This window comes from Pleurodeles waltl, chromosome 9, assembly GCF_031143425.1.
Source record: "Pleurodeles waltl isolate 20211129_DDA chromosome 9, aPleWal1.hap1.20221129, whole genome shotgun sequence".
Taxonomy (NCBI): Eukaryota; Metazoa; Chordata; class Amphibia; order Caudata; family Salamandridae; genus Pleurodeles; species Pleurodeles waltl.
Window position 1 is genome coordinate 1,088,058,519 of NC_090448.1, and position 15,621 is coordinate 1,088,074,139.

At 42.2% G+C, this 15,621-nt stretch overlaps 1 protein-coding gene across 1 annotated transcript in view; it reads left to right on the forward strand.

Annotated features, from left to right (window-relative positions):
• The window catches only part of LOC138260352 (acyl-coenzyme A thioesterase 1-like), a 28,014-nt gene extending 14,300 nt beyond the window's left edge, over positions 1 to 13,714 (forward strand). Inside the window, exons 2-3 of the mRNA XM_069208770.1 lie at positions 8,692 to 8,894; positions 10,044 to 13,714. Coding sequence (XP_069064871.1) covers positions 8,692 to 8,894; positions 10,044 to 10,664 — 824 coding nt within the window. The 3' untranslated portion in view covers positions 10,665 to 13,714. The remainder of the gene's footprint in view (positions 1 to 8,691; positions 8,895 to 10,043) is intronic.
• Positions 13,715 to 15,621: the final 1,907 nt, after the last annotated feature.

The window sequence follows — 15,621 nt, forward strand, 5'->3', positions numbered from 1 at the left end:
TCCCCTTCCTCACCAATCCTCCATTCACTGGAATTATGACAAATTGGGCAATTTTGTAAGATTGTAGGTCAAGACCTACATATTCTGGTGTGGCTCTGTAATTAGCTGAAGCTCCAGGTTGTATTTCCCATTACACGATGGTGTTGGTGGCCACATGTGTTTGTATCAGGGGTGTTTCAGTATTTTTTAATGGTCTGTTAATCAGAGTCTGGAGGGCTTCATTTAAATGCTCTCCCCAGTTTTTCAAAGTCCCATCAGATAATATTTTAGACCAGAATTCCAGGGGCACCCTTGTTCTTCCCTGTTTTTGCCACCTGTTCCAATTTACATAGTGTGCCTGGACAGTGTCTTCTTCCTGCACTGGCCACAAATCTAAAGCCTGTTGAATTGCTTCTTTTGCCAAATCACACACACACACACTGCTGCTCTTCACCCCATTCAAACTCATGTTTTTTTCTTGTCACTTTTTACCAAAGGGTTAAGATTCGACTCAAATGAGGGACATACTGTCTCTAAGAAAAAAAACAATCCCATGAATCGCTGTGTTTCTTGCTTACAGAGGTGTTGCTACAGGTGAAAACAAAAGATTCTGCAGTTCTCCACTCCCCGCACTATGTCCTTGATTCCACTGAATCCCTAGAAACTTCACATTTTGAGAGGGTCCCTGTGACTTGTTTGAATTAATCATCCACATTTTACTCTGATAAAGCTCCACAACCGGCTGCGTGAGTATATCTTTAATATCCTTAACTTCTTGCTGGGTGTAATCTTTTAAAGAATGCATTTCAACTCCTGCCAAATTCTGTGGGTTACACTTTTTTATTTCTGTACATACTGGCTGAGCACAAATCATGTTCTGCTCCTCTGGCTCACCCTGGCCCCCACTTTTTTAAAGCTCTACATCACTAGAGTTTGAAAAATCAGCTGTCCCTGCGACGGCTTGGTAGATATCAGCCTTATCTTGTAATAACTTATTCTGACAAGACGGCATAGTTACAGTATTTTTTGTGTCAACAAGTTGTTTCTCTAATTTTAGATTTTAATATTCGGACTGCTTACACCTCTCATTCATTTTCCTGTAAGCAGAGAAGAGTATCCGACCACTCCTGTCAAAAACAAAAGGGTTATCATTCTGTTCAAAAAGCATCTTTTTAAACTTATAAAAACATCTAATAATTCTGTTTTACCCAAGCACCCGTCCGAAAATTCAGAAAGTCCTGATAAAAAAGAAAACTTTTTTGCCAAGACATTATAAGGCATTTCAATTTCACAAGCATTTTCAGCTGCCTTTGACTGCTTGCTAAACATATGTTCACTTTTAAATCGTACACTTTCAACTTCCAACCTCCCTTTATACTGCGCCAAAGTGTTTTGCTTCACTAATGACCGAGCTGAAACACACACACACTGAAAAGAATCTCTGGAATGCACCTCTCAGTCTAAAAAAGGCATTTATTAAATCACTCTGCAAGGCTTGTAAAGGAAGGTCAGTACAACCGAAGGTGTGCTTTTAAAATGTGCGCAATAATAAAATGAAAACATGTAGAACGAATCTTCAATCTATAAACAACAAATATATAAATGCAAAGATACAGACACCTATATTTATATATATATATTTTCATACACAATGGAAAGCAAATAATTAGTAAAAATTAATCACCATGGGGCACAGTTGCTCCTTCATCTTTCTCTCAGTAGCGTCAAGCCATAGAGTCCAAGATCGGCTGTTGAACAGAAAGAGAGATCTACCCTCACAGGATGTCAGGCATTGGCGTCTCAATCCTGACTGAAGTCTCTGAATCTCCCCACTGTCAGTCCTGGGTCTCTTATATACCTTAAACAAGCCACAGAGGAGATTTCTAGAACTCCCCCCTCGCTCCTTGTTATTCAGAAATGCTAGCTACTTCAGGTCAGTTTTGAAAGGAACATGATAGAATTGGCCAAAATCCCAAGGTACCCTCTCTCAAAACAAAACCGTTCCCTGCCGTACCATAAACATCATCCTAGTACATTATCAGCCTAAGCGCTCAGTGAGAAAGATCATGCAGACGCGCAGAATAAAAAACTTGATAAAAAAGTACATTGCATAACGTGGGCATGGAAAAATACTTGCAGCTTTTAACGTGGTGGTGGCTAATGCTAAAATAAAGTCAATAGGCAAAAATGAAACTTGTGGTCACTAATGTGACTGTGTGCTGCTAGGCTAAGTGCAATGTGGAGTCAGTGGCCAAAACACAAATACCATTACACTGCCTCTTATGCGTGATGCTTTAGTAATCTGATTGTAGTGGAAGCTCCAAATATTGGCAACGTGTTGGACCATAAAAGTCCTATACATTAATTGCATTGGTCCAATGCATCCAAACTCTCGCCTATTCCACAGAGCCCCATATTCTGGGTCCACAGGCTTTCAGAGGCGCTCTCACCCAACGGCGTATTCCAAATTATTCACACAGAGCAACCAGAGCGGCATCCTTGTTAGGGAAAGACTGACTTGCTATAGCCGCCAAGGATGCAGGAAGAGTCGGGCTACCTCTTCCAAACACAATACATCTGGAGAGAGTGTCCCTTAGCCGCTGCAGAGAGAGACAGGTATAATATCTCTACTGTCCTTCTCTGCAACCTCACTGCCGTAGGACTATGTTCATGTGTGAGATGTCGGTTTAAACTGATATACCAGTCTAAATGGATTTTACAGCTCGTAACCTATGTAACTGTTCTTTTGTAAACTGCTTGTGTGCAGTAGAAACTGTTTAATGGTAAAGCTCTCATATCCTTTTTTGGGTCAAGTTCACACTATTCAAATTTCAAAAATAAAATAAAAAAACACATAGGTCCTCGAGTGGAACTCTGAAAGAAAATTATAAAAAGTAGTTCCTGAATGTAAGCAGTGGAAGGATACAAGTAATCCAAGCAAAAGGGTGGAAGATAATCTATGAACCAGGGGAGAAACAAATACATGAAGAAGAAGGAAAACCACTGAACAAGAAAAAAATGACATTGACAAAAATGCTCACTGTTAGTATTGGTATTTTCCACAATAGGGCTTCTACGTCATGCAGGTCATTGACCACCGGTGTCCTAGAGCCACAGTTCTGTCCACTACGGTTGAAATAGCAATTTACTCCCTTTTAGAAATGTACTGTCTACAGGGTAACTGGGACGAGCAATCAAGGATAACTGCAGAAAAAAGAAATGCCTCTAATTACAGGTATTTGATGTAAATCCTAAAACTCTGGTTTAAAACCAGGGGTACCTAGCTCCTTCTGGGAAAGAGAACCAACTACAAACATTTTTGCAATTCCTACACTCTAGAGACACATCAAATGTTTTATACTGTGGCATAAATGGATTTTCACATCTGCTCAGGACTTATTGGAAAGATTCAGATTGTAATCTTGGAGATGTGGCTACAGGCTGAAAGATAGCATGTATATATTTGTTCCGGATGTCTCTCGGTCTACGGCAGTGTAGAACAGTACCCTCTTTCTTGGCATGTTTACCCCCATTTCTGCCTATTGTCAGTATGTTTGACTGTGTCTACTGGGATCCTGCTAACCAGGACCCCAGCAGTTTTTCTCTCTCCTCTAAACTATACCTTTTACCACACTTGGCAGTATGCCCCCCCCCCTCCCCCCACCCCCCCCCAACCACTCATGTAAGTCCGTAGTATATGGTACCTAGGTACCCAGGGCATTGGAGTTCCAGGGGATCCTTATTGGCTGCAGCAGTCATTCTGCCACTCATAAGGAGCCATTGTAAAGGGTTCTGCAGGCCTGCCAATGCAGCCTGCGTGAAATGGGTGCATGCACCTGTTTTCACTACAGTTCACTACACCAGGTCAGTGTACCCTCTATGGTAGGCCCTCTCAGCCCAGAGGGCAGGGTAGCTGTGTGTGAGGGAACCCCTGCACTAGCAGAGGTGCCCCCACAAACTCCAGATCCATTTTCCTGGACTTTGTGAGTGTGGGGATGCCAATTTACACATGTACTGGACATAGGTCACAACCTATGTCCAGCTACATAATGGTAACTCCGAACCTGGGCATGTTTGGTATCAAACATGCCAGAATCATAGTATGATTCCATGCACTCTGGGGGCTCCTTAGAGTACCCCCAGCATTGCTACCACCAGTTTTACAGGATTTTCCCAGGCAGGCCAGCTGCTGCCACCCATCAGACAGGGTTCTGCCCTCCTGCTGCTTGATCTGATCAAGCTCAGGAAGGCAGAACAAAGAATTTCCTTTGGGAGAAAAAGGTAACACCCTCTCCCTTTGGAAATAGGTGTGACTTCCTTGGGAGGGGTGGCCTCCCCAAGCCACTGGTTTGCTTTGAAGGGCACATTTGGTGCCCTCCTTGCATAACCCAGTCCACACCAGTTCAGGGACCCTCAGTCCCTGCTCTGGCGCAAAACTGGACAATGGAAAGGGGAGTGACCACTCCCCTGTCCATCACCACCCCAGGGGTGGTGCTCAGAGCTCCTCCAGGGGCTCCCTGGGATCTGCCATCTTGATTCCAAGGTTGGCAGGGAACTCTGGGAGAATCTGAGTGGCCAGGTAGTTACTTGGTTAGGTGACCAAGCCCGCTCTTTGGGTTATGTAGGATCGTCCTCTGGGGTAGGTCCTCAGATTCGACTTGCAAGATTCCAACAGGACTCCTCTGCAACCTCTGCTTCGACTTCTGGACACTGGAACTGCGACTGGACCCTCCAGGAACCGACAAAAGCTGCTATAACGAAGAAGACTCTTCCGCAACTTTGTCTCCACGTCTCCTGCCAGCTTTGACAACATTTCCCCAGCCCTGCAACATCAGAAGACTGCAACTCTTCAGTCTGCACAAGAAGAAGGAGGAATCTCCCTTGGAGTGAAGGAGTCACTTTCCTGCAACCGCAGGTACCTACAATAAGTGACAACTGGCTGCATGGATCTCCTCTCATCTTGAGCTGTGTGGATCCTGCATCGCGGGTGGTGGACCGGAGTAGCCCTCTGGGTCCTCTCTGCCAAGTGTCCAACTTTGGTGGAGGTAAGCCTTTGCCTTCCCACGCAGGACAGTACCCCTGTGCACTGCGTCTCTTGCAGCTGCCAAGGCTTGTTTGCATCTCCTCCAAGGGATCTTCAGGTGACCTGTAGCTCCAGTTCAGTTTCCCCTGTTCAGGCCCAGTGTCGGAGGGTGAGCTGCACAATAGATGCTCAAAAAACCTCTTTTGCAAAACCCCATTCTCCGGTATGTACATTGGGGATCTTTTGATTCTACCCTTAAAAGTTGGATTTATCCACACATGAAGTACATCTAGAGCTTAAGGGTGGATTTGTTGACATTTCCAGCTGGGACACCTGTAAATGTTGTTTACCACCCATAGGCCTTATGTCTGTTTGCATTCAACAACAATCTGCAGGTAAGTTGCAGCTCTACAGCTGCTTGGAAGTTTACTCTCATCAGTGGCAAGAGTAAATGAATTTTCAGCATGGAAGAAGGAGGGAACATACTATGAATTAATGTGGGTATAGAGAAAAGATTGTTTCTCCCAAAGAAAAACATTTCCCCTTTGAAGAATGAAGAAAAAAATCTTTGCCAGTGCATCTGCATTTTTCATCACATTTCTGCATACAAAATGGAAGCCAAGAAAGCTTTCTTATGTGAAAAAATGTACACCTTTGACTGTTCCTGGAGCTCTGCAACTGTTGCAGATTTGTAGAAGTACTCTCTGTAGAAGTGTATCCCTTTACTGAGAGCCTACCACCAACTACAGACTTTATCAAAAATTATCTTTCAGAGAAACCTCAACATCTGAAGCCCTTTAGGCCATAGCCAGAGCTAAATCCACTGGCTCGTCATTGAATCCTTGCCTGCCCATCCTATGAAATAACTTGCCCCTATCATTGTATTATTAGATATAAAAGTACTATTTAGTGTCTCTCTCAGGGAGGGCAAGATCACAGAAAAGTACAAGGCAGCCATGATGAAACCTCTCTTATAGAAACATTTACTTTTTCTTGCAGACCCAAATAACCTCTGACCGATTTCCTTCTTACCTTTTCTTGGAAAAGTACTGGAAAAGTTGATAGTTAAATAATTCTAATCTTGTTGAAGCCAATAATCTCCTTCATCCATTCTGAGCTGGATACAGAGCTGGTCAGAGTGTGTGATTGGTGGACTTATCCATTCAAGATGACCTATGACACAATGTGGATATGGGAGATACCAACACTGTAACTTTATTAGATCTATCTGCACCATTTTATACCACTAACCATACCATTCTTCTCTCTAGACTAATGAACATGGGCTTTCTCCATCTGTCAGTACCCTGCTGTGAATCATTCCTCAATTCAGGTTCGCAAAACATCTTTCTTCTTCCTTTAAAATCTGAGTTGGCATCTTGTAGAGTTCCTAGAGTCATTTATGTGGTCACCATTACATTTCAATGGCAACCTGGTCTCGTTAGCCTGCTGGTGATACACAGTTTTTTTTCAAACTTCAGTAGTCAAAATTGCTTCAATTCCTGCTTATTAAAATTGTCATTCTCCGACTACAATTCTTTACTGGAAGTCTAACATTTTTTTTTTAACCTGAATTCTTCTAAAACAGAAACATTGATCACTAGAAACAATGAGTAGAAGATGCATCCTTCCATCTGACCCAAAATTATAGGCCACTGTCCAGAGGGCTCCAAGGTAGTACATATTCTGGGCTTATGTCTAGAAGCAATTCTCACTTTAGAGCATCATGTCTCCAGAAAATCTGGTAAATGTTTCTGACAATTGAAATTGAAATTGGTAAAAAAAGATCTTGCCTTATATCGATACCAACTACCATCTTCCCGTTATACAAGCACTGGTTCATTCTTATGTAGATTGTGGACATGCTTTCTGCCTGGGATTTTCAAACTGTCAAAACACCTTCAATGAATTCAACACGGCTCATCAATGGTACCCCTCGTCCCCATCTTACCACCACTGTCGTTATTAGTTTGCTCTGGCTGCCTTCAACAAAAAGGATTCTTTTTAAGCCTATGATAATACAAGATCCATCACTTTCTCTCCTCTTGATTCACAATGTATTAGGTGGCCAGACCCACTGTGATCCTGGGGCCTTTTGGTACTCAACATTCCTAAAACACTGAGTTAAAATCTTTGGAGAAGGAGCGTTCCCAGTAGCAAGGTTCCCAGCGACCTCAGGTCATCCTGTTGTTTGCTTTCTTTCTGCAAGCTTTTAAAAACCTATTTTTGGGTAGACTAGCCTATTACCGTAGAACCTCTTTAGGGTTGAGCGCACAAAGCCCTCTGTCCCTGTTGTAATCTCTCTGTGGGCTTGTAACCATGCCCATGTCAAGCCCATCTGTTTGGTTGGTTCGTAGGCTTGCCTTTTAAAATTCGCTTGATTTCATTAGTGAAAGGCATACATACGTCATGCCTTTTCTGGTGTTTAGCCCTCCTTGAGTGCTCCGACAACTACTGAAAACATACGAGGCTCCATGTTTTCTGCATGGTTTCTGGACTACTTTTTCTCTTTATTTCGTAGGTAGCGCGATCTCGCTGGGAAGCAGTCGAGCGCTTTGCTTGACATCGACCCTGTCACATGGATAATTGCACTTTTGCCGATAACATGGGTAATTGCAGTTTTGCCGATACGTTTCACTGCGACTGAACGTCTGATTCCTTTTGTGTGTCTGCTTCTCGCTCATGCCGGCTGTCGGCTCACTTATGTGAAACTGTTTTGCTTTTCATTTTCAGTTTATGTGGCAAGAAAAGTCTGGTTAGGAGTTTACAACGCTAATGGCTCTAACTTGAGCAAACGCAAGACCCTTTGCATTACAAATGCTTGTTCATGTTGTGTTTTCTCTCAGTGCCATAAAGCATTGGTATACGTGCGCTTCATAAATAACGAAAAACAATTGTCTCAATTCTAAAATAACCATGCAGAAGTAAAGTTGTGTGAAAAAAAATAATAATGATTTGGATAAACCTACAAATACACTGAAACACATAACTGAGTATGCAAAATATACATGTATTATAATAAGGGGGGCTACTACCTGATCAACATCAATTTGCATACTTTCGTACCTTCCCCAGCCTGCTTTCCATCTATCTTACTTTCCAGATCCCACCCGGTCTTATTTCTCCCCCCAATTACAGACTCCTGTCCGCCCCCATCTCCATGGACATTTCCTCCCTCGAACCAAGACTCTGCCTCAACACCCCTAAATGCACTGCTGTGTTCTGCCAGTCTCTCCACTCTCCACTTTCTAGTTTCTATCTTTTCTTTCTCAACTCTTCAGCTACAACCTTGTCCCTTTTCCTCTGCTGAGCCATCTCTACTCCCCTTTTAACCAGAGGGCTACAGGCAGATTTATGAGTCGGTTGCAAGTGTTCATGCAATCAATGCAAGGTCACATCATTTCGCTGATAGATACACTGTGCCACGCATTATGCCTTTGGTAACGTGGCTTTGCAGTTCCTTACTGCACACACAGCCAAATTAGGACTTTCAGCAGCATTCCTGGTCTTGGCTTTGACACAGATTCTTGCCATGAAGTGCACTCGCCCAGCCTCTGCCAGCTGTAGGTGGCTCTTCTGGGGTGACTCTTTGCAGAGCTCTTCAGACAGTGCAAACGAGAGCAATCTGATTGCTTCTGTACTTCTTTTCATGAAATGTAATGCCGTACCTCTCTCTTCCTGCACCCTAGGGCCTGGCCCGTTCCCTGCTGTTGTTGACTTGTATGGCACTGCCGGAGGTCTCCCAGAGTACAGAGCGAGTCTGCTGGCTAACCGAGGATTTGTGACGCTGGCACTCGCCTATTTTGGTTTCGAGGACCTTCCGAAAGGCGTGGACGAGTTCCACCTCGATTATTTTGGGTCAGCTGTGGAATTTCTGCAGAAGCAGCAGCAGGTTTGATTGCTATTTATCTATACATTTGGGTTTGCTTTACCTATTCCTGGGCTTGGATCTGATTCCTTGCTGAACTTAAACCTAAAACTTATACACCCTAAGCCTGTTCTTAAACATTGAGACATTTTACACCTACTGGCATTCTCTGGGTATCTCTCTCAAGTGAGAAGGCTAGAGAACCATTAGACTGCGGTTCTCCGGCATAGTTCCAGGACAGTCCAGATTCTAAAGGTAACCAGTGACTGTTTAAATGTCTTTCATGTAGATTCAGTATATGTACATTATGTGAATATGTTGAAACTCTGACTTGGATCCTTCACTCTTGGAGCCATGTTGGACACCCCTGACTTAGACTGTAAGTATTTTGCTTGGAGTTAACATCTCAGTTAGCTCGGTGATCAATGTGAACTCTCTTGATGCCTTACATCCAAGTGTGCAAAGATCACCTTCACAATTAGCTAGCAAGTTGTTTATCCTGGTGGTTTGACTGAGTTACTGACTTAAATGCCAAAAGCTCTCTGAGTTGTGTCACAATTTGCCTTGGAATTTCATACTCTGTATTTCTTGTGTGCAAAAATTGATCTTCCTCTTTGAGAGTTGGTCACTTACCCTTGACCATAAATCTTGACTGGGAACACACTATCTTGTGTAGACGCATGTGCCATGGTTCTCCTTGAAACTGCCTGCATGCAGCTAAACTGCTATGTTTACGTTCATTAATTTTACTATCACTATATCTATTGTGTTCTTAAAAACATCAGAGCTCTTTAGAATTTTAAATTATTTTGCCATATCTACAGTAAATGCAAATATCTCTGTGGAGTTAGCAACGGTGGACAAGTTCTGAGATTTTACAGGTAATGTCTATGGCCTTTAGTTCGGCCTTAGAACCATGAAGACATTTTCAAAACACAAAGTTATGTGCTTTAGGTTCTAAGTTTTGTTTTGCTTTTGAATATGCTAAAAATAAATGACGACCTGAACTCAGTTGTATAAGATGATAACCATGTGCCTGTGAATTAATTTCAGGTTCTCAAAATCCGGGCACATATTTGCCATTTCCATACCTCCTCTATTTATTTGATTGTAAATCAAGAGAGAACGGTTGGGTTTATTTTAATTTTGGCCTCTTCTACCTTTTTTCCTTAGGTGAAGCTGTCTGGGATTGGAGTCCTAGGTATCTCCAAAGGTGCTGATCTGGCTCTCTCTATGGCCACATTTCTACCTGGGATCAAGGCGGCCGTCAGTATCTCTGGATGTGGTGTGAACACCTTTGCTCCTTTGCATGGTAATGGGTTTACCATAGCAGGTCTTCCATTCAGCCCGGACAGGATACAGTTTACTGAAGACAATGTGGTAAATTTCTTGGAAGCTTTCGATGACCCAGCAGACCCTGCACACAAGGATTGCCACATCCCAGTAGAAAAATCCTCTGCTGCTTTCCTCTTCTTGTCTGGTACGGAGGACCAAAACTCGAAGAGCGTTTTGTTCTGCCAGGATCCTATTGAGCGTCTCAAGAGACATGGGAAGCAGGTGGAGGTCCATAATTACGACGGGGCAGGACACCTCTTAGAGCCTCCCTACTTGCCAGTGTGCCATGCATCGTTTCACAAGCTCATGGGGATGCCTGTGTTGTGGGGAGGGCAGCCACAAAAGCACAACCGGGCTCAGGAAGATGCTTGGAAAAGGATCCAAACATTCCTCTTTCATCATTTGTTAGACTCCAAGAATCACACTCTCACGAGCCAACATTTGCCATCATCTCTGTGAAAAAAAGGAATATTCTTGCTGTCACCTTTTGTGGTATTTTAGCAAACTGAGCGGTGGGGGGGGGGGGGGAAATCTAAGAGCTTGATGAAACTGAATAGAAAAGATTTGTTTCTAACAGAACTGCATAGACCTTTAACACTCTGAAGAACAACTCCTTATGGTATAAAGGTTGTCAGAGCTAGTTTGCTTATTAAGAAATGCTCATCTATGGAAATATTACTGTGACAGGCTAGCCAGTTTCTGCTTGGATAAAACCAAAGCGGTCATTTGCATACATTCTTTCCTCTCCTGGCCGAAACCGGTACTCAACAGCATCCACTGTCTTCACTCTCCACTTTCTTAAATAGTTAACATTTAACATCTCACTGGGTGTCTTATGCTTACAGCCACTCAAGGATTGTACAGTATTCATTTCCTCGTCGATAGCAAACATCTTTGGTGCTATTTTTTTTTAGGCCACCATGCAAGACGTGGTAAACGTGCAAAGACATAATATTGGCTCAACCAATGAATAAAGCTAGTGCCTTATGCGTAAACCTTTGTATCGTAACTACATCAGTAGAAAATGTGCAGTACCTAAAGTCCAACTGGCTTTTGCCTTCTCATGTGACTGAACCAAACCTGTTTCAAGCTAGGATGATCATCTGTGATTAATAAATCTCATCTATTTGATTGAAACTATTAGTGGACTTTGACACATTGACTATCTCTCATTCATATCAAGTTTGTGACATACCTTTCAGAAGTTGCCAGTGACTGAGTGGATATCCTTGTATCTCAGTTGATTGGTGAAGTCATCAAACAGACTCTCCACTGGTCATATGGACCTTTGATTGTCAACTTCAAGCGTAACAAAGGAGCTAACTATTAATTAAGTAGTAATTCATTTCAATTACAATGAAACCAGTATGACTCCACAGAAACAACAGATAGGAGGTTGTCCAAACCTTAAGTGTTTTATTAGCAAGTTAGTTCATATTAGAAGTTAAATCAACCAGTAAAATTGTTGCAAATATACTGTCAAAGCCTGCATATTAAAATGATCAGTCAGTCTATGAAGAAGAAAATGAAAAGTATAACTACGTAGAGCAGGCAAAATATCAGATAATCGGGTTCGATAAATAAAGCATCAAAAATGGCAAGGTGGATTTCTACGAGGAAGGCGTCAGCATCAAGTAAACCAAGTTTAAGTTACAGGGGAAAGTGTGAGTGCTCATGTTTGAAGCTCAAAATTCAAGAGAAGACTTAAGCAGAAGTCTTCCCTCCGCGAAGTCAGCACAGGGTCTGCTAAACCTCCTCTAAAGAACACATCATTAGTACCAGAAAGAAAGTTCTGGAAGATTCTTCACATCAGTTCCGACCAATGGGCCAATCAAGAAAGGCAATTCTCTGGGAGCAGGTAAAAACTCTGGGTTTCCCACGGTAGACAAGGAAGCAAACATCTGTGCGACCTTGGATGTATCATCTGTCCGGTCTGCCTGGTACAGTAGGCTCTCTTGCACCATCACTGTCTTCATGGCTGAAGCCATATACTAATTAAGTTTCAACTATCTGTTCAGTACAACAACAATAAGTCTGTTATAGCCAACGAGAGGGTGAGAGAGGGATAGGACATCTGCAGAGAGAAAAGAACAAAAAACTTGCAAAGCATTTGCAAAAGTGAAATACGTGTAACTTGGGTCTGTTTACATGTTAGGCCAACGTTAAATCAACATGGCTTCCAACCAAATACAGTTAGCATGAGCGAACAGCATTAATTTAATTTCAAGAATATATATGTTGTTCTCTTTAATGTGAGTACATTGGTTATAATCCAGCTAAATATATGGGTTGCTTTCATTTGAGTAAAAATAGCCCCCTACTGCATTTGGTTAATATAATGTACGCAGATTAATATGTTAAACACACATTGAGTATAATCTGCATATAAATGTGTGGAGCACTAAAATACACTGCCTCACCGGTAACTAGCCGGCTAGTTAATAAATAACACTCTGAGAACAATTATCTGAATGGATGAACCTCATGGAGATTCCAAAGAAGCTCCGATAGCCAGTTTGCTCTTTGTCTATGTATTGCGAATCTTCTCAATAATCCGAGAACACTGGGTCGTTTCTTAGTCATGCATGGATTATACCCAAGTATTTTTAGAATTTCAAGTTCCAACAACTCATCTTAAACTATAACTAGTGGACTTTCCATACTGGGCCTTGGCAGCCCAAAGCTACTGTATCTAAAGAGAATTGTTAACTAACATTTTCAAGGTACACAAAATCCCCCTGTCAGAGGAGGTGGCATTGCTGATGTCTCTGCGTTTTTTCAAGCCAATATTCATCTATCAAACAAAGTGATGATGCCGAACCATAGAAAAGTAACCACACTATGTGAGAAAACAACGATTTCTAATTAAAAATCCTTAAGGAAATCTTATCTTTCATCCCCGATCAATGGAATAAGATGGTGGTACGAAGCTTGATTAATTTCAGGTTAGCCATGTGCAGTTCCTTTTACCTAACTACCAGGTAAAGAGACTACCTTTTTAAAAAGAATGAAATGCCAACTACAAGTGGTAATTCTGTTGTTTTGATTCCTTACTTGGAATTGGAAGTCAATTTAAAGCTATATTTTTCTAAGGTATTTTGTATACTTCTGATCTGTTGCCAAGAAACTTCAGGATCACTTTACAGAGTCTATTTGGCTCCTCAGCTGCTCTTTATAGAAGAACCCGGATGATGTTCGACTTGTAACCAGATTGCAGAAACATGGATATCATGGGCTAGGGTTCCTGGGACATGTGAGTGGGATCTCATAGTATACAGCTGGTGTTGGTATATATGAGCAATATATATATGAAATCAGTGTCACTGAAGGACAGTGAGTAACTCACAAGGAAATAAGTGTTAATCAAGTGGCAAAGTTGGGATTGCATCTCATGTGTCCTCGTGCCAAAGTCATCACTGTGCACACTGGTGCACATCTTCCACCATACATGATTTTTGCTTTGTCATTATGTTTAAAAATAAACTAAGCATGTAGAAAGCTGTGATAAAGTTCCTCCTTTTTGAGAGACCAGAATCAGAGCTAGTCATAGATGGTCATTGAATCAGAGTAGGCCACCCCCTCCACTGGAAGGGTACTTTTTGAAGCCAGAGATGATCTTTACACCCACCTCTGATTACTATGACCTCACACAATAGTTTTTATTTCTGTAATGTAATAAGTTAATAAGAAGAATGGCCATAGGTGGTTTGCCTTATAGTAGATGCTATGCAAAATGTGCAAACAAAGGACTAATACAGTGACCTCATTTGAGCTTTTTTGGGACCAATATAAACGTGTCCTTATTCCACATGTTTTAAAGTGACCATTATTTTAATTGAATAGAATAACATTTTAACCTTTCATTTGCTTCAGATATATTTAAGCTTTGAGACGGAAGTTGTCTTATGTTGAAGAACGACGTAGGTGTAACCAGAAGTGCCATATCTGGACCACCTATGTCTATACATTTATTTTTGTGCAGAGCGAGATTCACAATCGTTTGTTCCAAAAAGGCTACTCTGTTTGGAGCGAATTGCTTAAAATGTACGCATCAACCAAGTATTTCTGAAGCATTTCATGTTTTCACGACTTTATCGGTCGAAAGATTTCAGCATATTGAATTCTAACTGGTGCATTTATGCATGATTTTTCACACAGAAATGTAAATATACTAGCAGAATTGCTTTGTAAGTAAATCCCATGTTCGAAGGCAAAATTCCATAGTTCCTGATACAGTGAATCAGAAGGGGATTTTTCATTTGCAAATTCATTTTATGGGCACGAAAATTTTGCAAAAACGTTGTTAATCAGGTCAATAATGGATGCCAAGAGTGCAAGATTTCATCATTCTGAGCCCCTTGGGCTCCGAGCTGCCTGGGCTCTTGGAAGCAGGGAGGGTTGGGGCAGTTTAGAGGAAAAGGGCAGAGTGTGAGAACAGAAGAGGGAGTAAGCCTGAGCAAGAAAAATCTTTTGAAAACAAGGGTGTTTCTTGTTTCTTGTGTATGCATTTACTGCAAACCACAACAAGGTTGGCATGGCATATTATAGCCTTAGAACCCGCCGTAGCGGGCTCTACCGGCCGTTAAAGGCCCGAGCCGAAGGCGGCCTTTAATAGCCAGTAGAGTCCGCTACGGCGGGTTCTAAGGCTATTAGAACATTCTGCCACTCAGGGCAGAATGTTCTATTAAATAAAACAAATTCCTCACGGAGCCCGAGGGGATTAAAATCCCCTCGGGCTCCGTGAGGCTTTGTTCACAGCTGTTGCTGTGAACAAAGCGAACATTGGAATGTTGGAGCTGCGGGCTTTTACCGGCCAGTAAAAGCCTGCAGCACTGCATTGTTTTCAATGGAGCTGCCAACGTTCCAATGTTCTAATATAGCCTTAGAACCCGCCGTAGCGGGCTCTACCGGCTATTAAAGGCCCGCTCCCGCGTTAAATGCCCGAGCCGAAGGCGAGGGCATTTAACAAGGGAAAGGGCCTTTAATAGCTGGTAGAGCCTGCTACGGCGGGTTCTAAGGCTATTAGAACATTCTGCCACTCAGGGCAGAATGTTCTATTAAAAAAACAAATTGCTCACGGAGCCCGAGGTGATTAAAATCCCCTCGGGCTCCGTGAGGCTTTGTTCACAGCTGTTGCTGTGAACAAAGCAAACACTGGAATGTTGGCGCTGCGGGCTTTTACTGGCCTGTAAAAGCCCGCAGCACTCCATTGTTTTCAATGGAGCTGCCAACGTTCGAATGTTCTAATAAACATTAATTTGATTTCACTGATCAGCTGCGTTTTCTTTTCGTGTAACATCCATGGCTTAAATAATTTGCGAGAAGCATAAAGTTGAGATGAGATAGATGAGTGACCTCAGCTCATTTCTTTTGTGGAAAGAGACCCATTTTTTTCTAAATCAAACCAAATTTGTAT